The sequence below is a fragment of the Somniosus microcephalus genome, chromosome 14 (assembly GCF_052327205.1).
Source record: "Somniosus microcephalus isolate GS21.2 chromosome 14, FLI_Smic_1.0, whole genome shotgun sequence".
Taxonomy (NCBI): domain Eukaryota; kingdom Metazoa; phylum Chordata; class Chondrichthyes; order Squaliformes; family Somniosidae; genus Somniosus; species Somniosus microcephalus.
The window spans coordinates 88,559,579-88,581,878 of NC_141000.1; the positions used below are offsets into that span (position 1 = coordinate 88,559,579).

Genomic DNA, 22,300 nt, shown 5'->3' on the forward strand with positions numbered 1-22,300 from the left:
TGGATACATAACACGCGGCCCCTTCATCTAAGTCGTTGATATAGATTGTAAATAGCTGAGGCCCCAACACTGATCCTAGCGGCATCCCACTGGTTATAACCTGCCAACCTGAAAATTACCTGTTTATCCCCCTACTCTCTGTTTTCTGTCTGTTAACCAATCCTTGTCCATTCACAAGATTTACCCTGAATCTCCACCACTTTTGAGTCTTTCATGTGGAACTTCAATATCAGTAATTTATACGAAATGGTTTTAAAACAAATTAAATACTTGCCATATAAGTAGCAAAGTTTAAAAAAAACCTAAGCTTTACAATGAAAAATAATTTAATGCGCCCATGGCCAAAAAATTCACTTTTCTTATAAATTCACCAGCTATGTAAAGACCTCCAGTAGATGCATTGAAAATCTCCCAACAATATCTTTATTTATCTTAAATTGACATTAATTTGGAAAACCAATTGTAGCTCACAAAGTACTTATCAAAATGAAATACTTCATTTAAATTATTATTAAATATTGCTATACAATAAACTGAGGATGTTATCTTTTACTTCAGAATACATAGTCAGTATATAAGAGAATATAATCATTAGCATTACCATTTTGTTAGCAAATCTACAAATAGCGCATTGCCTTGTCACTATATGTTAATGATGCCTCTTATTAGAGGTAGCAACCTTTTCAAATCTGTCCCTAGGCCTAACTGTTAAATGGTAATAGTGATGATTCCTGTTCAATTAAAGGCAAAAAAAATTATAGAATTACAATGTACATTGGCCACAACCTTCATCGCATGCCTCCAGGTTAAGTGCTGACATTCCACTGATCTATGATTGTGCTGCCTCATCAATCAGGCAATGGTTGAGGTTTTCCCATCAGAATTTGGCTTAAAACATTCTATTTTAGATTTTGCGTCATGTTGGTGACTATTTGGGGAAAAAATGTAGAAATTTCACTTTGCACGCACCAGCCTGTGACTTTCTGCTTATTCATTTGAATGGAAGGGAAATCACAGGCTGGTAAGTGAAGACACAGGATTTCTACTCCAAAAAGCATTTGCTCCTAGTCTTAAGCCAACTGCATTTTCAAATGCAATTTGAGGTGGGTGACCCCCAAGCTGACTTTCCTTCTAACCTTTGCCCCACGCCCCAAGGAAATGCTTGACTTCCATTTAGAATAGCAGAGTTCAGAAATGCAGCATTACTTTTAGGCTCCAGTGTGCTGTGCCACTGTGTTACCTGTGTGAGACCAGACTTCAAAACTGCTATGGTATTACACATATATAGCTGTCTGTTTAAACATGCGTCTTTCTGTATATCACCCTTAAATGTCAAATTAGAATTTGCATATTCAGTTTAGCAGTGTCTTACAGTTGCTACAACCTACATTAATACAGTTGTAGGGACGTTTGTTTCTCCTGGTCTATAACAGAAGAACTCTGGTAAAAGTGAGAGGGGAAATGCGGTAATATAAATGCTACATTTTAAGGTAAAATTGAGCATGTGTCACACCTATTTTTCTAAAAAGAATATGGCTTGCTCAACTTTTTTATATTTAGGCTGTTTTCAAACTGACGGCATTGCCAAACAGTACAACTCTGGCAGATAACACAAACTGTAAAACTACCTAGATTTAAAACATTCAAACAATTGGGTATATTCAATAAATCTACATCTCAAGTTTCAATTCCCAGTTCAAGCACATTGCCATGTCTACCATCCTGCTTTCCCTATCTGAAATGCTCCATTCAAATGGATATAGGCAGAGATGATGCATTTCTATCATGGTTGTTTTCAATGAGTGACAAAATGGAGTTGGCTGACAAGCAGGATAATGATAGAATTGCACAAATGATCCTGAAAATTCTAACTGGTTAGGACCCCTTTGATTAAAAATGTAAACTTATTGAAATTGGTGAATTATGGAATAATAGATTATTGATGTGCATGTTTACATCTCAGTGATGTTCACAGCTCATGAATTACAAAATGGAGTTTCCTAACTGGAATTATTTGGAAATGTGATGGAAATTCTGAACTAGAGCTAATTTGTTTCCCTATTTTTCCATGTAAGTAGTGCACAAAGCAACTTTCAAGGCAAACATTTTTCACAATGAACTTGCTCTTCCTGCACATTTCCCTGGATGCTGCATTACTTCACGATGAATCTTACCAGCATTGACACCAGCACACATTAAAAGTCACTTGTATTGTCAAATGCTGCTGCTGTGTCATTTATTGACAATTTGCTTAGGGATGTATTTATCATGCCGTAAAGAATACCAGGGTCATTGTGAATAGTTTCTTCACTTCTACCTTCATTAAAAGTAATCTGCTCGCTGTTCAGATAAATGCTGGGCCTTGAGGTCAGTGTGTGTGAATTAAGGGGAAAATGATCATCCTCTGGTTCATCTGATATATCATTATTTGTCTTTTGTTTTTCCATCTTTCTGCGTCGTTTTTTCCGTTCCACTGAAAGATCTAGAGATGCGTAACACATTTGATTTTCAATCACCACCTGTGAACGAACACAGCAGCCTATTAGAATATGGAGATTAATTCAAGTTCAAAGTACATTTGAAAGATTTTAGGTGACACTGTGCCCAGTGGATGAGCCTTCCAATGTATTCTCACAAATCAGCGGATAGCAGTTCACAAGTTTTTCAACCACAAAATGGCCATCACAGATTTAGTCTGGCTGCTATAGTTTTCGGGAGTTACCACACCATCATAATTTCTGACCTGTTTTGTTGCTCAATCCAGTTGTTTTCTAAAAAAATAAACTCACTACTGTAAAGGCCTGATTTTTCCAAGTCTACAGTGGTGGGGAGCCTCGCCTGCTGCCCATCCATATCAGGAAATTGTGGACATGCTGCCTATGATTTTCAGTCCATTGGTTGCAATGAACGAACAACATCTAGAGCGGGTCCCTTTGACAGTTTTGTGCTGTAAGCAGTTACTTTGGTCACATGACCCACCCGCTATGAATGCAAGGACCTTTTCTCCTTGATTTTTTCCCCCCTAAACATAATGGGCCGTATTTTCCGATCGGAGGCTCGAGAGAAGTGCCGGCCTCATGGAGCACAGCTGGCACCCCGCGGGGGTGCACAGAAGAGCGGAGACAGCAATGGGGGTAGGTGCTGGCAGGCGGCCAGCAACAAAAATGTCCGCCCGGCACCTCCCCTTTAACTTGCGCCGCCCCGGCCGCAGGTAGTCTCCTCTGACCCTGTCAGACATAGCATCCGGTGGTAAGTCAGGGGGCGCTACCGGGGCGCGAGCGGGGTGCTGCACACGGTGATGACATCATCGCCGGCAACGCAGCGTCGCATGGTGCTAACGTTTATCGCCGCCACTAACCTCCCGCTGAATTTCACGGGAGGTGTTGGCGGCGTCGCGCTCAGGCCCTCTTAGGGCACTAACGGGAGGCGCAAATCAACCGAATTTTCCCCTCCAAGTTTTTAAAACAAAATGGGCCTTTTAAGCAGTCAGTCATGGTGAATCTGGCGAGCTTACTTCAGTGTTTACATCAGCTGCCCAAAACTCCCATGTATGGAGCCGGAGGCATTAGCATAGGAAGAAGCATAATATCAAAGCAGCTTTAGTAATAAAGCACTTTTCACTTGAGACAATTGAAGCCATCATGGAGATGGTGACATTTCATCCCATTAATCTGGTTTAGATTCAAATCTGGGTCCCAGGGATCAGCCTTGGCTCAGTGGTAGCACTCTTGTCGCTGAGTTAGATGGCTGTGGGATCAAGCCCCATTCCAGAGACTTGAGCACATAATCTAGGTTGACACCTCAGTGCAGTACTGATGGAGTGCTGCACTGTCAGACATGTCGTCTTTCAGATGAGGCATTAAGCTGAGGCCCCGTCTGCTCTCAGATGGATGTAAAAGATCCCATGGCACTATTTGAGGAAGAGCAGGGGATTTACTCCGGTGTCCTGGCCAATATCTAAACCTCAGTCAACACCTAAAAACATGATCTAGTCATTTATTTCATTGCTGTTTGTGGGAGCTTGCTGTGCGAAAATTGGCTGCACTACCTGAAAGGGTGGTGGAAGCAGATTCAATAGTAACTTTCAAAAGGGAATTGGATAAATACTTGAAAAGGAAAAATTGACTAATTAGAGCCACAAAATTACTTTCTGCACTTGTGAAATGTATTTTTTACCAATTTTGTTGGCACAGGTGTGTCTTTTTATTGTAAACAAAATTAATTCTTGAAGTTTAAGTACCTTCACCACAAACTTGAACTTTAGTGAATCCAAAAGCACTCTACTACCCTCTCCTGTCGGGACAGTTCTGAGTTTTTTGCTTTTCATTACAGAATTATGTTATTGTGACAAATTTACTAACAGCAAATTCTTATAGTTTAAATCCAGCTACATCATAAAATTGATGATTCTTTCTGTTAAACAATACTAGGGCTCTGCACCTTACTGATGCTGCTATGCATGGTGATTCCTTTCTAGCACTGCAATCAATACAATGGTTTCAGCATCTGAATGTGGCAAACCCAATATTATAATGCAACTGTTATATTTAAAGTTATGCTGCACAGTGGCACATCTCAATACGTATAAGTAACATCTTACAATGTAGCATGAATTGGGGATGTGAACACTGAATTAACTTTCACTAATTCTTTCTATCAAATTGAGCATTGCATTTGATAAATTGAGATACAAACTGCTGATGAGTTATCTCTTGGTATAAATACCTTGGCTTCATCTCCAGATCTATTAGTTGGTGTCATGGCTTCGTAACAGCTCTCACCTTCAAGTTCTTTAAAAACAAAAAAGTATTATAATATTGTACTTGCTGATTATTTTCTGCAGCCAAAAAAATTCACAAAGATCTTTTATTTTTATTAACATAATATACAGTCTTTCCATTTTATGTTTAGTTCTTGAGCTTTTAAATTTGATTTTTGACATTGTAATTTATTACAACTGGTAATTTATTGCAATACCCCTGTTATTTGTAGCTGCCAACTTTAATTGTGCAGGTTTGTATCATATGGGATTTTACTGGAACAGGGAATTTTACTGTAAAATATGCATCTTTTCACATGGCAGGAATGTTCAGTTCTATTGAAATGTACGGTGTCTCACATAATTCCTGACAAATTACTGCTTCCCTTCCAGAGGACTGTTGAAGAGGCTACATTCAGACAGCCACGCTCCAGCACATGTCTGGTCATGACCCCTAATTCAAATATGTTCAACAGCAGTCCAAGAAGCCACAAAGACCATGCCTGGCTTTACAATCCCCGTGGATCCAACCTATGCAATACACACGTTTTCCCTGAACAATCAAACCACCTTTTAGGAGAGGAAAATAAATCAATACAATACTACCTGAACAAATTGCCTCAGCCCGTAAACATTCATTGCTCCCTATGTCATCAAATTCAGTGTAACAAAGCACTTTGCTGCAAGCACTGTGCAATCAAATTGTATATCTTCACAAAATGTGTCTGAATGTAAATATGTGAAATTAACAATATATTTTGTTACTAGTGCTGTATATATGGCATACAATACATTAATACTGCAATTAAACAGTCATTTAGTTTATTCAGTAATATACAGCACGGTGGCATAGTGGTTAGCACTGTTGCCTCACAGCGCCAGGGACCTGGGTTCGAATCCGGCCTCGGGTGACTGTCTATGTGGAGTTTGCACATTCTCCCCGTGTTTGCGTGGGTTTCCTCCGGGTGCTCCGGTTTCCTCCCACAGTCCAAAGATGTGCGGGTTAGGTTGATTGGCTATGATAAATTGACCCTTAGTGTTAGGGGGATTAAATACATGGGGTTACGGGGATAGGGTGGGATATGTGTTGGTGTAGGGGTTACGGGGATCGGGTGGGATATGTGTCGGTGCAGGCTCGATGGGCCGAAATGGCCTCTATCTGCACTGTGGGGTTTCTGTGATTCTGTGATACAGTTGTAAATTTCTTAATGCACTCATGAATTTCCCCTCGCCCTTTGCACAATTTTAATTGGTTAACATCTTGTTAACATTTTACCCAAGATGTTAACCTGTTAAAATTGTGCAAAGGATTTTGATATGAATGCACTGAGTGTTTGTATGATAACATCACTCTCAGTAATTTCCAGGCTTTAGTTATCTCGTTTAGTATGTTTAACCAGTTGGTCAAACCGCAGGCAAAGGTTGCAAAGGCAGAAAGGGAATGGGTGACCGCCAGGCAGAGTAATAGGCGCAGGCAGGTAGTGCAGGAGTCCCCTGTGGTCATCCCCCTCTCAAACAGATATACCGCTTTGGATACTGTTGCGGGGAATGGCTTATCAGAGGAAGGCAGCAGCAGCCAACTTCTTGGCACCAGGGGTGGTTCTGCTGCACAGGACAGGAGGAAAAAGAGGGGTAGAGCTACAGTAATAGGGGATTCTATTGTAAGGGGAATAGATAGGCGTTTCTGCGGCCGCAAAGGAGACTCCAGGATAGTGTGTTGCCTCCCTGGTGCAAGGGTCAAGGATGTCTCAGAGCGGCTGCAGAACATTTTGGAAGGGGAGGGTGAACAGCCAGTTGTCATGGTGCATATAGGTACCAACGATATAGGTAAAAAACTGGATGAGGTCCTAAAAGCTGAATATAGAGAGTTAGGAGGTAAATTAAAAAATAGGACCTCAAAGGTAGTAATCTCAGGATTGTTACCAGTGCCACGTGCTAGTCAGAGTAGAAATAGAAGGATATTTCAGATGAATACGTGGCTAGAGGAATGGTGCGAGGGGGAGGGATTCAAATTCCTGGGACATTGGAACCGGTTCTGGGGGAGGTGGGACCAGTTCAAACCGGACGGTTTGCACCTGGGAAGGGCCGGGACCGATGTCCTAGGGAGAGTGTTTGCTAGTGCTCTGGGGGAGGGTTTAAATTAAAATGGCAGGGGGTTGGGAACCTGAGCAGGGAGACAGAGGAAAGGGAAACAAGGATAAAAGCAAAAGATAGGAAGGAGAAAAACAAAAGTGGCAGTCAGAGAAATCAATGGTTTAAATCAAACATGGCCACAGTAAATAATAATTCTAATAGGTCTAAGAGCGTTAAAAAAACAAGCCTGAAGGCTTTGTGTCTTAATGCGAGGAGCATTCGTAATAAGGTGGATGAATTAGCTGCGCAAATAGAGGTAAATGAATATGATTTGATTGAGATTATGGAAACATGGCTCCAGGGTGGCCAAGGTTGGGAACTCAACATCCAGGGGTATTCAATATTCAGGAAAGATAGGCAAAAAGGGAGATGGGGTAGCATTGCTGGTTAAAGAAGGGATTAACACAATTGTAAGGAAGGATATTAGCTCTGATGATGTGGAATCTGTATGAGTAGAACTGAGAAATACCATGGGGCAGAAAACGTTAGTGGGAGTGGTATATAGACCTCCAAACAGTAATGTGGAGGTTGGGGATGGCATTAAAAGGGAAATTAGAGAAGCGTGCAATAAGGGCACAGCAGTCATCATGGGTGACGTTAATCTATATATAGATTGGGCTAACCAAATTAGTAACAATACTGTGGAGGAGGAATTCCTGGAGTGTTTACGGGATGGTTACCTGGACCAATATGTCGAGGAACCAACCAGAGATCAGGCCATCTTAGATTGTGTATTATGTAACGAGAAAGGATTAATTAGCAATCTTGTTGTACGAGGCCCCTTGGGTCGGAGCAATCATAATATGATCGAATTCTTCATTAAGATGGAGAATGAAGTAGTTGACTCAGAGGCTAGGGTCCTGAATTTAAATAAAGGAAACTACGATGGTCTGAGGCGCGAGTTGGGTAGGATTGATTGAGGAATGTCACTCAAAGGGTTGATGGTGGATAAGCAATGGCAAACATTCAAAGACCGCATGGATGAACTACAGAATTTGTTCATCCCTGTTTGGCATAAAAATAAAACAAAAAAGGTGACTCAACCGTGGCTAACAAGGGAAATTAGGGATAGCATAAGATGCAAGGAGAGGACATATAAATTGGCCAGAAAAAGCAGTAAACCAGAGGATTGGGAGCAGTTTAGGATTCAACAAAGGAGGACAAAGGGATTAATTAAGAAGGGGAAAATTGAATATGAGAGCAAGCTTTCAGGGAACATAAAAACTGACTGTAAAAGCTTTTATAAATATGTGAAGAGAAAAAGATTGGTGAAGTCAAGCGTGGGTCCCTTGCGGTCAGAATCAGGGGAATTTATAATGGGGAACAAAGAAATGGCCGACCAACTAAATACATATTTTGGTTCTGTCTTCACAAAGGAGGACACAAATAACCTCCCAGAGATGTCGGGGATCATAGGGTCTGATGAAAGGGAGGAACTGAAAGAAATCAGTATTTGTAGGGAAATGGTGTTAGGGAAATTGATGGGATTGAAGGCGGATAAATCCCCAGGGCCTGATAATCTACATCCTAGGGTACTTAAGGAAGTGGCCCTAGAAATAGTAGATGCATTGCTGATCATCTTCCAACATTCGATGGAATCTGGAACAGTACCCATGGATTGGAGGGTAGCTAATGTTACCCCACTATTCAAAAAAGGTAGTAGAGAGAAAACGGGGGAATTACAGACCGGTAAGCCTGACATCGGTGGTGGGGAAAATGCTAGAGTCCATTATAAAAGATGTAATAGCAGAGCACTTGGAAAACAGTGACGGGATCGGACAAAGTCAACATGGATTTACAAAAGGTAAATCGTGCTTGACTAATCTACTGGAATTTTTTGAGGATGTAACTGGTAAAATAGGTAAGGGAGAACCAGTGGATGTGGTGTATTTGGACTTTCAGAAGGCTTTTGATAAGGTCCCGCATAAGAGATTAGCGTGTAAACTTAAGGCACATGGGATTGGGGGCAAGGTATTGACTTGGATAGAGAACTGGTTGGCAGACAGAAAGCAAAGAGTTGGAATAAACGGGTCTTTTTCTGAGTGGCAGGCAGTGACTAGTGGGGTACCGCAGGGATCGGTCCTTGGACCCCAGCTATTCACAATATATATTAATGATCTAAGACAAGGGAACTAGATGTAATATCTCCAAGTTTGCAGACGACACAAAGCTGGGTGGGTGTGTGTGCTGTGAGGAGAATGCAACATAACGTGGCTAAATGTGAGGTTATCCACTTTGGTGGCAAAAACAGGAAGGCAGGTCATTATCTGAATGGCAATAGAATGGGAGAAGGAGAAGTGCAACGAGACCTGGGTGTCCTTGTGCACCAGTCGCTGAAGGTAAGCATGCAGGTGCAGCAGGCGGTTACGAAGGCCAATGGTATGTTGGCCTTCGTAGCGAGAGGGTTTGAGTACAGGAACAAGGCTGTCTTGCTGCAGTTGTACAGGGCCTTGGTGAGACCACATCTTGAGTATTGTGTGCAGTTTTGATCGCCTTATCTGAGGATGTTCTTGCCATGGAAGGAGTTCAGAGAAGATTCACCAGGCTGATACCTGGGATGGCAGGAATGACGTATGAGGAGAGATTGGGTCGATTGGGCTTGTACTCGCTGGAGTTTAGAAGAATGAGAGGGGATCTCATTGAAACTTATAAAATTCTGACAAGACTGGACAGACTCGATGCAGGAATGGTGTTCCCGATGGTCGGGGAGTCCAGAACCAGGGGTCACAGTCTAAGGATAAGGGGTAGGCCATTTAGGACAGAAATGAGGAGGAATTTCTACACCCAGAGAGTCGTGAACCTGTGGAATTCTCTACCACAGAAGGCAGTAGAGGCCAAATCAGTAAATATATTCAAGAAGGAGCTGGATATATTTCTTAAGGCTAAAGAGATCCAGGGGTATGGGGAGAAAGCAGGGACAGGGTACTGAAATTGGATGATCAGCCATGATCGCATTGAATGGCGGAGCAGACTCGAAGGGCCGAATGGCCTACTCCTGCTCCTATCTTCTATGTTTCTATGTTTTTTAGATCAAATTTGATCAGTCTACCATATTACTTCATACACTTAGAACAGGAAGCTTACCTGTGTTAGCGTGGGTGAGATTGCCATAAATTGGATTGTCATCCACTTCCTGAATCACTGGACTAAAGCACGAAACAAGACAATTACATTAAAGAATTAAACTATTTGTACAGTAATTTTGTTTTACTGCCCCTCTGCTGGACTGATTGTAACTGATTGTCTTGGATTCCGCATTTAATATAGAAAGATATGCTCAATGTATTTATTGGCATGTAAATTAGGCTGTTTGGTGCACAATGTAGTAACATTGCAATTGTTTCAGGCAGGAGAAGACCTTTGGTCCAGCGAGCCCACCTATCCAGAGAATTACTTTTTTGCATTTCTAATAACCCTGAATTCTATTTGTTGATAAGAACCTGTCTAGTTCCTTCTTGAAATCCATTAAGGTTGCTTGTTCTACCACCCACGCCGGTAATATGTTCCACATACTTACCACCCTTTTACTAAAAAAAAGTTCCCCCTGCATTTTCTATTTTCTTTTGCTGTCTTTTCTTTTTAAATATGACCGCTTGTGCTTAAATTCTGTACAAGGCAGAAAAGTTGTCCAAACTTATCATTTTAAAGATCTTTAACATATCCCCTCTCAGTCTTCATTGTTCGAGAGAAAAGACCTAGGCTAGTCAATCTTATCTCATACGTCATTCCTTTAAGTTCTGGAATCAACCGTGCAGCCCTTCTCTGTAACTCCTACAATAATTGAACATCCTTTTTGGAAAAAAGTCCATCTTTGCACCCTTAAGTTCAAGGGATGCAGATTTGAACGTTTATGGTGCACAACTGATTTAACCATTTATCGCCAAATCTGGCTGGAGCACATCAATAACTATTGGGCCCTGTTCGCCCATCAAAACTGCTCACTACTCCAGGATCATCCTGGAATGCAAAGATAAGCCCCAGCTGTTTTTCTCCACTATCAACTATCTGCTTAATCCGCTCTCCCCTCACCCTCACCAACAACTGCGAGTAGCCCATGGGTAACAAATACATAATGATACAAATACTCTGTATTATTAAACAAATACTTTGTACCTGTCTTCACGGTAGAAGACACAAAAAAATCCCAGAAATAATGGGGAACCAGGGGTCTAGAGAGAATGAGGAACTTAAAGAAATCAGTATAAGTAAAGACATAGTACTGGAAAAATTAATTGGACCAAGTGGCGACAAATCCCATGGACCTGATGACCTCCATCCTAGGGTTTTAAAAGAGGTAGCTGCAGAGATAGTGGATGCACCGGTATTAATTTTCCAGAATTCCCTAGATTCTAGAACAGTCCCCAAGGATTGGAAGGTAGCAAACATAACCCCACTATTTAAAAAAGGAGGAAGAGAAAAAACAGGGAACTATAGGCCAGTTAACCTGACATCAGCAGTAGGCAAAATGCTAGAATCTATTATTAGGGATGTGGTAACAGGCCACTTAGAAAATCATAATATGATTAGGCAGATTCAACATGGTTTTATGAAAGGGAAATCGTGTTTGACAAATCTGTTAGAATTTTTTGAAGATGTAACTAATAGGATGGATAAGGGGGAACCAGTGGATGTAGTGTATTTGGATTTTCAAAAAGCATTCGATAAGGTGCCACACAAGAGGTTATTACATGAAATTAGGACTCATGGTATTGGGGGTAATATATTAGCATGGATTGAGGATTAGTTAATGGACAGAAAACAGAGAGTAGGAATAAACTGGACTTTTTCGGGTTGGCAGGCTGTAACTAGTGCGGTACCCCAAGGATCAGTGCTTGGGCCTCAGCTATTTACAATCAATATTAATGACTTAGATGAAGGGACTAAGTGTAACGTATCCAAATTTGCTGATGATACAAAGTTAGGTGGGAAAGTAAGCTGTGAGGATGACGCAAAGAGGCTGCAGAGAGATATAGACAGGTTGACTGAGTGGGCAAGAACATGGCAAATGGAATACAATGTGGGAAGTGGGAAGTTATCCACAAAAAGCAATATTTTTGAATGGTCAGAGACTGGGAAATGTTTGTATTCAGAGGGGCCTGGGTGTCCTTGTACATGAATCACAGAAAGTTAACATGGAGGTACAGCAAGCAATTGGGAAAGCAAATGGTATGTTGGCTTTTGTTACAAAGGGATTGAGTATAAGAGTAAAGGAGTCTTAGTACAATTATACAGGGCATTGGTGAGGCCACACCTGGAGTACTGTGTACAGTTCTGGTCTCCTTACCTAAGGAAATACATACTTGTCGCAGAGGGAGTGCAACAAAGGTTCACTAGACTAGTTCCTGGGATGAGGGGATTTCCCTATGAGGAGAGATTGAGTAGACTAGGCCTACATTCCCTAGAGTTTAGAAGAATGAGAGATGATCTAATTGAAACATATAAAATGCTTAAGGGGCTTGACAGGGTTAATGCTGATAAAATGTTCCCCTAAATGTTTCTCTAGAACACGGGGTCACAGTCTCAGAATAAGGGGTCGGCCATTTAGGACAGAGATGAGGAAAAATGTCTTCACTCAAATGGTTGCGAATCTTTGGAATTCTCTACCCCAGAGGGCTGTGGATGCTCAGTCATTGAGTATATTCAAGACAGAGGTCGATAAATTTTTGGGAACTAAGGGAATTAAGGGATATGAGGATAGTGCGGGAAGGTGGAGTTGAGGTAGAAGATCAGCCATGATCTTGTTGAATGGCGGAGTAGGCTCGAAGGGCCAAATGGCCTACTCCAGCTCTTATTTCTTATGTTCTATGTTCTTATGATACCTTTGATGCATCTCCCTTCTCCTTGCCCACCAAGCCAAGCTTGCCCCAAGAATCCCCCCTGTGCTAGCCCTAAACTCCCATCTTTCTATAGCTCCTCCCCTATTTCCCCTTTTGCCCTCTCCGAGCTCATCTTGTCCATAAGACCCACCTCCTGCGCTCTCACCCCTATTCCTACTAAACTACTAACCACCCAACTTCTCTCTCCTCAGGCCCTGTCCCTCTCCCTTTATAATCCGCTGTTATCGCCCCTTCCTCAAAAAACCCACCCTTGGTCTCTCTGCCCCATCTTCAACCTCCCTTTCCTCTCCAAAGTCCTTGAACATGTTGTCTCCCAAATTTGTGCGAATCTTTCCCGCAACTCCATGTTTGAACCTTTCCAGTCAGGTTTCCGTCCATGCCGCAGCATTGAAATGGCCCTAATCAAAGTCACAAATTACATCCTCTGTGACTGTGACCATGGTGCACTCTCCCTCCTCATCCTTCTCAACCTGTCTGCAGCCTTTGAAATGGTTGACCACACCATCCTCCTCCAATGCGTTTCTTCCATTGTACAGCTGAGTGGGAATGCCCTCACCTAGTTCCTGCAAGTGCAAATTTCCTGCAATGCCTTCTCTTCCCGTCCCTGCATTGTTACCTCTGGAGCCCTCCCAAAGATCTATCCTTGGCCCCCTCCTATTTCCCATCTACATACTGCAACTCGTAGAAGATATGGTCAGGTTCCACATGTACCCTGATGACACACAGCTCTACCTCACCACTACCTCTCTCGACCCCTCCACTACTTCTGCGCTGTCAGACTGCTTGTCCAACATCCAGTCCTGGATGATCGAAATTTCCTCCAATTAAACATTGGGAAGACCGAGGCCATTGTCTTCGGCCCTTGCCACAAACGCCGTTCCCTAGCCATCGGTTCCATCCCCATCCCTGGCTACGGTATCAGACTGAACCGGAAGGTTTGCAACCTGGTCATCATATTTGACCCTGAGCTGAGCTTCCAACCCCATATCCTCTCCATCATAAAGACCATTTACTTCTACCTCCATAATACTGCTCATCTCCGCCCCTGCCTCAGCACATCCACTGTTGAAACACTCATCCAGGCTTTTGTTACTTCCAGACTCGATTATTCCAATACTCTGCTGGCTGGCCTCCTATCTTGCCCCCTCCATAAACTTGAGCTGATCTAAAACTCTGCTGCCTGTATCCTAACTTGCACCAGGTCCTGTCCACCATCACTCCTGTGCTCGCAGACCAACACTGGCCTCCAATGCAGAACGCCTCGATTTTAATATTCTCATTCTTGTGTTAAAATTCCTTCACGGCCTCACCCCTCCCTATCTCTATAACCACCTCCACCTCTACAATCCTCCAAGAATTCTGCGTTCCGCCAATCCTGGCTTCCTGTGAATCCTCCGCTTCCTTCGTCTCCACCATGCCTTCAGCCACCTCGGCTTTAAACTCTGGAATTCCCTCCCTAAACCTCTGTTCTTTTAAGATGCTCCTTAAAACCTACCTCTTTGGCCAGACTTTGGGGCACCTGTCCTAGTGTCTCCTTCTTTGGCTCGGTGTCATTTTTTTTCTGATTACACTCCTGTGAAGCACCTGGGGACGTTTTATTAGGTTTAAGATGCTATGTAAATGCAAGTTATTGTTGTTCTTGAAATAGGTTGACCAAAATTGCATGCAGTACTCCAGATATGGTCTCACCAGGGCCAAACACAATTAAAATGACCTCTGGATTTATATATTATACTCTTTGCTATGTGTGTAATCAATTGTGAAATTAACATTAATACGATAGCAAAATACTGCAGATGCTGGAAATTCGAAATAACAACAGGAAACGCTGGAAAAACTCAGCAGGCCAGGGCAGCATCCGCGGAGAGAGAAACAGAGTTAACGTATCAGGTCAAGAACCTTTCGTCAGAACAGGAATAAAGCAGGAAAAGGAATAGATTTTAAAGCAAGTTAGGGGCTGGGAAAAGGGGGAGGGGATGAAAGAACAAAAGGGAAGGTCTGTGATAGGATAGATAACAGGAGAGATTAAGAGACATTGAGAGACATTAAGCGATATTCAAGGCAAGAGGTGGTGTTAATGGGACAGGTTAAGGAACAAAGGATGGCTCTAGACGAGGTGTGAATTGCGCTGGCAGAATGAAGGCCAGCTGCCATGTGGGAGGGAAGAAAAAAGGCCAAACAAAAAGTGTGGATAAAAAACGAAAAAATATATATACTGTATGTGATAGGGGCCGAGGTTATGATCTGAAATTGTTGAACTCTATGTTGAGTCCAGAGGGCTGTAGAGTGCCTAATCGAAAGATGAGGTGCTGTTCCTCGAGCTTACGCTGAGCTTCCATGGAACAATGCAAGAGGCCGAGGACGGTGAGGTCTGAGTGGGAATGGAGCGGTGAATTAAAGTGACAGGCCACTGGGAGCTCGGGGTCCCCCTTACGGACTGAACGGAAGTGTTTCGCAAAGCGGTCACCCAATCTGCGTTTGGTCTCCCCCTTTTCTCAGCCCCTAACTTGCTTTAAAATCTATTCCTTTTCCTGCTTTATTCCAGTTCTGACGAAAGGTTCTCAACCTGAAACGTTAACTCTGTTTCTCTCTCCACAGATGCTGCCCTGGCCTACTGAGTTTTTCCAGCGTTTTCTGTTGTTATTGTGAAATTAACATTAGCGTGCATTTTTAAAGTGTTATTTTTGGTGATTTCCTATACATAAAATAAAATTCATGCCTCGCAGGTACTCAGAACTGGTCCTGGGAGAAGTTTTTAATTAGGTATCGGTACAGAGGTCATAGTGCAACAAGATCTGATACACAATGGAAAGCAGCTTGCAAAATTAATCTTGCAGGTCTCAGAATTAAAAATGGTCACACGATGATAATTCATGAAACTCCTTGAAGATAGCAGGGCAGAAATTGGACCTTGTTGTTTCTGTTTTACGGCACACGAGGTCACATTGTGGGGTCCAATCAATGTCCTGCAACCGAAGGATGTCTGAAATGGTGTTGGACGATTTTTCAAGGGATCCCTGGTGGCCGGCGAAACCTGCCGTTATGAATGTAAATGAGGGGCCTAGCACCTATTTTAGGACCCTTTGGGAAATTGGTGTCCCGAGGAGCAGAGCAGGCCCCAGGCGTGCTTCCATTAGCTTCACCTGACGTGGACACGACTTAAGAACTGGCTGCCACCGAAAAAGTGAGCTTTAGTAATTTTTTCCTCCTGGCTCCACTCCACAGCACTGCTGCCGGCCATGATCTCCCCCCCGCTCCCTCCCCCCCCCCGCCACCCAATTTTTCCCCCTAAGTGTCTGAAATTAAGGCTGCTTTAGCGATGTGGTTGATAACCTTTTTAGAATAACTCTGCAATAATTATCCATTATCTCCATCTGAAACATTTAGAAAAATCTGAAAGGAATTTTTAGCGGGCTTATTGTTATTCATTGCTATCAAAAAAAACTTCGAACTAAGAACCTAGGAATAAAGTCACAGCCAAAATAATCAATCCTAGAATGTTGACTGAGTAATTTCAATAAATAAATGACTGTAACTAAACCTTTTCTCTCTAAAAGTGGTTCAATTTTGTGACTTTTTCCATTGTATGTAATGGCCATCGATGTTGAGGCAACTTCCAAAGGTAAAATTTAGCAAACCTTTTAAACACGCTGCTTAATTACAATTAAAAAATCTAAGGAATTAAGTAACTTTATTTTATGTATTTACCTTGTGAAACCCCAATTATTGATGTCTGAGAGATGGGACATTTTGTGAGAGATAATTAGTATAGAAATTGTGCAGATGAGCACTGCCTTCATATGATGCAGAATCTAGTCCAACCAGTTCCTGTACAATATGTAATTCTATTGCTCATCCGGTGGTGTTTCATTAGCATGCAATTCACTGACCTTTGCGACTTCTAAGAAGTGTTTATGCTTCTCTGTTGTTTTTATTTTGTAGAATTGGATCCACTTGAACAATTTTCTTGTAAAAATATTTATCTTTCATTGCAGTAACTTGCCTGCTGGTCATTGTGAGTGAGTTTGGGGCATGGATATTAGGGGATCATTTGATTATTTGTTATCTGATGCTGCATCTTTGAAGTTGTCAGTTTTTTCTGTGCGCATAAACACTTTGTTCATATTATTTTTTTCTTTACGTATCTTCTGTTGTAGTGTCACACTTCTATAGTGTCTTTGATCTAACTGACTTTGAATCGTATCGTTTCATAAAGCATCAGCAAGATTAATTTTTTTTCCCTCTTGCTTTTTGGATTTCAAACAGCAATGTAATAAAGAATTGAAATGCTTCAATTTGCAGGACTGTAACTTATTTACTTATTTACTACAAATTACTTAACTACGAGTATTTGACTTAAAAAAGCAGTCAGATTCTGAAATGCAGAACTACTTTGCCAATAAGTGTTGAATTAGTATTTTTATATATATATATCATATACATGTCATCAGTTGGGAAATTTGTGCACTTCCTAAGAAGCAATTAAATGACAGTGCTGGGGACGTCTCCTGCCTATTACTCATCTGGAAATTGTAAATGGGGGGGAGGGGCGGAATAGTTTTTCAAATGTTGGAAAATTGAAAATAATTCTCATATGAGGTAATGCGTTTATAAAAACAGTTTATACCGTGCTCACTCACTGCCTCCAATTTTGTTATAGTATTTGTTTTAATTTTCATTTTTGTCTATGAATTTCAGAATAATTAAGCCTCAAAATGAAACTCTGATCAAAATAAATCCTAAAATGCATCATGATCACATCCTTATTGGAACTGGAAACTTATTAACAACAATCATTAAGCTGTTATCTTATTTTCAACTGTCCTGCTATAATGTGCCCATTGTCCTCCTGTAGTTCTGGCTTTATATACTGATAATGAATAACAAGAAAATTGTCAAAAATGACATGATTGTAGAAAAATGTTTGACTTCAATAATTTATAACACTGTAGAAAAGTAGTCCCCAAGATAAAAAGATAAAAAAATTAAGATTTCTGTGGTCCTCACGCCCACCCTTTGTGTATGATTTTTTTTAAATTTGTCTGCTTTTATCACATATTGATTATTTTTTCAGCAACAAAATCAGGTTGAGCCTTGTATAGTGCCACATCCTTCAGTGGTTCACAATTTGCAGAATACTTGAAAGTTTAGTATGTGGTTTATCTGCAATGGAAACAGCTTAAAATACCTGATCAGACTCTCCCTGAGCACATACTCTACATTTACCCCTTTCATTCAAATTCAATAATGACAAGTTACTGAAGAACATGTTAAACAGTAAAACTATATGTTGCAACTCAGATTACTACAAGGATTTGAAGTCAACTAATCATGGAATTCTGTCACAGGTTTATCAAATACAAATAAGCACGATAAAAAAAAACAAATTATCACTTTTAATAAACTTGTTAGAAAATTTAAAGCCTGCGATTCCTATGAAATTAATTTTTATCCACTGGAGTTTACGATAGGGGCAGAAATTACGGTGTCTTCGAGTGTACGCTGTCGTAATCCTTCTGAAAGGCCCTGCAGCTTCCAGGTTTTTGCATGCGTTTGCGCATGCATGAAAACCCGAAACTTGCGATCACTCAAAGTATGCCATGTTCCCTAATAAACCTCGTTGGAAATGATTTATATGGGTTCTGTATTAATGTCGCAGCCAGAAAAAAATGGATATTATCAAAGGTCTTGTTATGTTGTACAGTTGTACACATTAAATAGGGTAATATCACTAAAATAGGGTAACATCACTAAATCATGCAAGTTGGATTATACTTATCACACATGCACATGAACTCCAGGTTCCTCCAAAATTCAGAGCACCATTGTGAATGTCCGACACATGTGCACTGTGTCATGTGTCAGCCACAGACTGGTGGTTGTTCTGAATTTCGGAGAAAGCATGACCAGTATAATCTGGTTTGCACACATTGGGATAATGCCCAAAATGGCATAATCAAGGGACCTAGCGTTTATTTCAGATGGGCGCTCTGTACAAATGCAACTCCTCAGGCTAACAAACAATTCAAATACTTAATCATTTCAGAAATGTGTTTCTATGTTTAAAAAAAAGTACCTCTGCAATTGTTTGACGCTTCGATATATTGGTCTGGGAGCTGTAAATCAGAGAAAGTTTGATTTATTCTTACAGGTCAAGCAAATATAATTTTTAAAATCAAGAAAATTGCTGGAAACGTATCTGAGAAATGGTTGAAATGGAATGTTTCTCTTGTGACCTTTTAATGGGCCGAGTCTTATTTTCTTTTGTTTTAGCCAACATTGAGGTAAATTATATTCATAACCCAGATGATCTTTTTAGCTAAGACTGTTATTTCTCAATTTCTAAAATATGCTTAAGAGTAAGAAGTCTGGTGTATTATCAGAGTTTAAAATGATTTATCACACAATATAAACAAACTGAATGATTTTTGAAAGAATGTGGCACTAGGATAGTTGGGAGTGAACATGCTGATCCGCATAGTATCAGTTATTTGGCAAACATTATTCTTCCATTAACTATCGTCTTCCAGTTGCCCTTTTGGAAGTCACACTCTTATCATTTTAGATTATGAAGAAGCAACCAGCAAGAGTCAATATTGTTTTGTTCCTCCAGAGATTGTAACTCAAAGCATCGAGGTCAAAGTTAAAATAAAAACACAAAATGCTGGAGACACTCAGCAGGTCAGGCAGCATCTGTGGAGAGAGAAACAGAGTTAACGTTTCAGGTCGATGACCTTTTGTCAGAACTGGAAAAAAGCAGGAAATGGAACAGATTTTTAAGCAAGGGTAGGGGCTGGGAAATGGGGGAGGGGATGAAAGAACAAAAGGGAAGGTCTGTGATAGGATAGAAGGCAGGAGAATTAAAGAGACATTAAGAGATATTCAAGGCAAAAGGAGATGATAATGGGACAGGTTAAGAAACAAAGGATGGCTCTAGATGAAGTGTAAATTGTGCTGGCAGAATGGAAGACAGCTGCCATGTGGGAGAGAGGAACAAAAGGCACAAAGTTAAAGTTAAGTTTTGCAAGTTCCATGCCCACACATTTCTGCAGTTCAGTCTCCATGTTACAACAGTCCAGGACTTTTACAGTTCTGCCTACATTTGCTGTAGTGCCACAGCCCCTACACGTGGGAAATTAATGTAGCTTTGATTTTGTAACGTGTTGGAAACAAAAAAAAAACGAAAAGTTACAATGGCGGTTTAAAAGGATGCGTTACAGTGAGGCAAGGTCGCTGCTGCATTATCTGCCATTCACTTAATACTTCAAGTTGATAACCATAGTTTCTCTAATCTCTATTATCTGCTTTAAATACATTTGAAGTAACAGATTCAGAATCAAATGCACACTTATACTCAGAACATGAAAACTAACTTTCAGTTTTTGTTCTGCAATATAGTCAAATCTTAAACCCACCTTAAAGTTGCTAAAAAAGGTTAATATTTTGGTCAAAGGATGAAATGATATTCAAACAAAAACTGGGCATCTCAAGAAACGTGATGAGTGGGCCCTAAAGCCATTTTAAAAGGGAAATGTTTGATTTTCATCACCAGTAAATGTCCATTCAAATCACCAACTCTAGAGATTGATGGCAAGTTTTAAAATGTAATCTGAATGGTTTCCATTTCTACTTTTCCTTTTCTCATCATGTTCTTACTTCTTCTGTCATGTTTTCTCTCCTTTTTTTGTTGTATCTTTCCTTTCTGATTCATTCTGTTTGTTGTCCTCTGCAATCTTTACTCCCCTCCCACCTTTCCGCTTTTAGCTGGGGAGTGAGCACATACAAGAATACAGTACGGCTGGGGGTCTGGGCCCTGCCCAGCAGTACTCAGGAGTTCAGGCCTCATATTGCCTCAACTCAACGAGAATACTGCAGCAGGACTAGTGTGTCCCTAGTTGGTGTCTGTCAGGGTGTTCAGAAAGTTAATGAACATTATGCTTGTAGTATATAGTGAAACTTAATAGGGAACATGATTTCTTAGGAATATGAGGAAACTAAGGTGTTTGCAAATGAAAAATGAAATCTAGAGAGTGGAAAGGGCGCTCACCTTTTTGACGGTTTGCTGTCCAGTAGATAACATTCACCACAAGAGAAGCCATCAGAGTTAAAACAGTAACACCCAACAATCCCCAAACTACAATACAGTTGGCTGGTCCATCTGTAAAAATAAATGATTAATTAATACCCTCAAAGGTAAAGGCATCCGGCTCAGTTCTGATACATTGCCATTCAAATGCTTCCGCAGTCAGCGTTGTGCCATCTGCCCCAATGCACAGGCCCTTTGTATTTAATTGTAGTGATATCATTACTTCGGCTTTAATACATCCCCGGACAGTCATTGTTGGCCTGTCTGCAGTAAGTAGCAACTCCAGTCAGGATTTTGACTAAAAGTTCAAGGGCAATAAAAAAGTAAGAAGGAATGCAAGCAGGAAAGCCCTTTGGTTCATCGGCTCCATACTTGCAAATCTAAGCGGCTCTATCTACCAACTCTACCCCACTCGTTTCGTTTCCTGAAGAAAGCTTTTGCAAAGTTTCTAACCCGATCCTTAAAGGTAGATATAACAAAAGGTGAGACGGTAAATGCTCATTGCCACGTGCCCAATATGCATCAATACTGGTTGGGGGGCATTGCCCGAGTATTCGTCCAGTATCTGCATGCTCGTGATCTGATTATAATGTAACCATCCTTCCAGTTGATAAATAATAAGAAACGGTAGCGCTCACGCCACTGACAGGATAGTGGCGCCGCTGAAGTGAAGAGCTTCCTGCAGTTTGTATAACGGTCTAACTGATCACCGGATAATCACAGGCTCAAGTACAACAACAATTTTAAGCGATCGAAAATGATAACGATTCTCAGTGCGCCATGCAAACCGACAAAATACCTTTACTCAAATCATCAGGTTATTCTGGTGCACGGAATACGTTGTTTGGAGTGAGTAAACTGTCCAGCGGCCCCAATGTCACTCGTTATAATTCTGCCCCTAGTTCATTTTTTTGATTGCGCATTATTATTACCAGTTACTAAAATGAAACCTTGCAATATTTACAAGCAAATGAACAGTCTCTGGGCAACTGAACGCAGTCTGAACAGTCAGACATAGTGCACAGAAAACTAACCACATTTCAAGAACACTTTGTTCGCTTTTCTGTAAACTGCGCTGCTATAGAGCTGAGGTTCATAACGTACCCATTATATTCCCAATTCCGCAACACACAGCCCTGTAACACCGCCAGATCTGTGCTATGCAGACGGAGCCATCCGAAGTTGCCCAGTGCTAGTGGGTGTGCTTCTTTCAGTCTGTACATATCACGGACTGTCTGCTACACACACACCAACAGGAAATAGCTGACGTGTGTTGCAACATTACACTTCGCATCAAATGAGGTGTGTGCACCACATTTCTGGCAGGTTTTGTTAATTTTAATTAAGAAATAAAAGTAGGAGGGCAAAAACATATGGGCGGGGGGCGAGAAAACCGATTAGAATCAATCGCTTTGGCCCCCCTCCCCCCACCCCCGCCTTGAGTGTTGAGAGGCAGCATCAGAACAGCATATTGCACGGTATCAT

The 22,300-nt window shown here is 41.2% G+C and overlaps 1 protein-coding gene across 1 annotated transcript; it reads right to left on the minus strand.

Moving 5' to 3' along the window:
- Positions 1-308: 308 nt before the first annotated feature.
- On the minus strand, positions 309-22,049 carry LOC147107676 (T-cell receptor-associated transmembrane adapter 1-like). The gene is made up of 6 exons (XM_086006900.1): positions 21,920-22,049; positions 20,777-20,887; positions 18,806-18,845; positions 9,977-10,038; positions 4,726-4,790; positions 309-2,519 (listed from the first exon to the last, which is right to left on the minus strand). Exons 1-6 carry the CDS (start codon positions 21,921-21,923, stop codon positions 2,196-2,198), a joined length of 606 nt encoding a protein of 201 aa, XP_085863026.1. The 5' UTR covers positions 21,924-22,049; the 3' UTR covers positions 309-2,195.
- Between the last annotated feature and the right edge of the window lie 251 nt (positions 22,050-22,300).

Excerpts from the sequence above, each read along its gene's own strand:
- LOC147107676 (XM_086006900.1), bottom strand. Across the intron at positions 18,846-20,776 it reads GACAGCAAACCGTCAAAAAG|CTCCCAGACCAATATATCGA; the intron begins GTGAGCGCCCTT and ends TCTGATTTACAG. Across the intron at positions 10,039-18,805 it reads AGCGTCAAACAATTGCAGAG|TCCAGTGATTCAGGAAGTGG; the intron begins GTACTTTTTTTT and ends TTCGTGCTTTAG.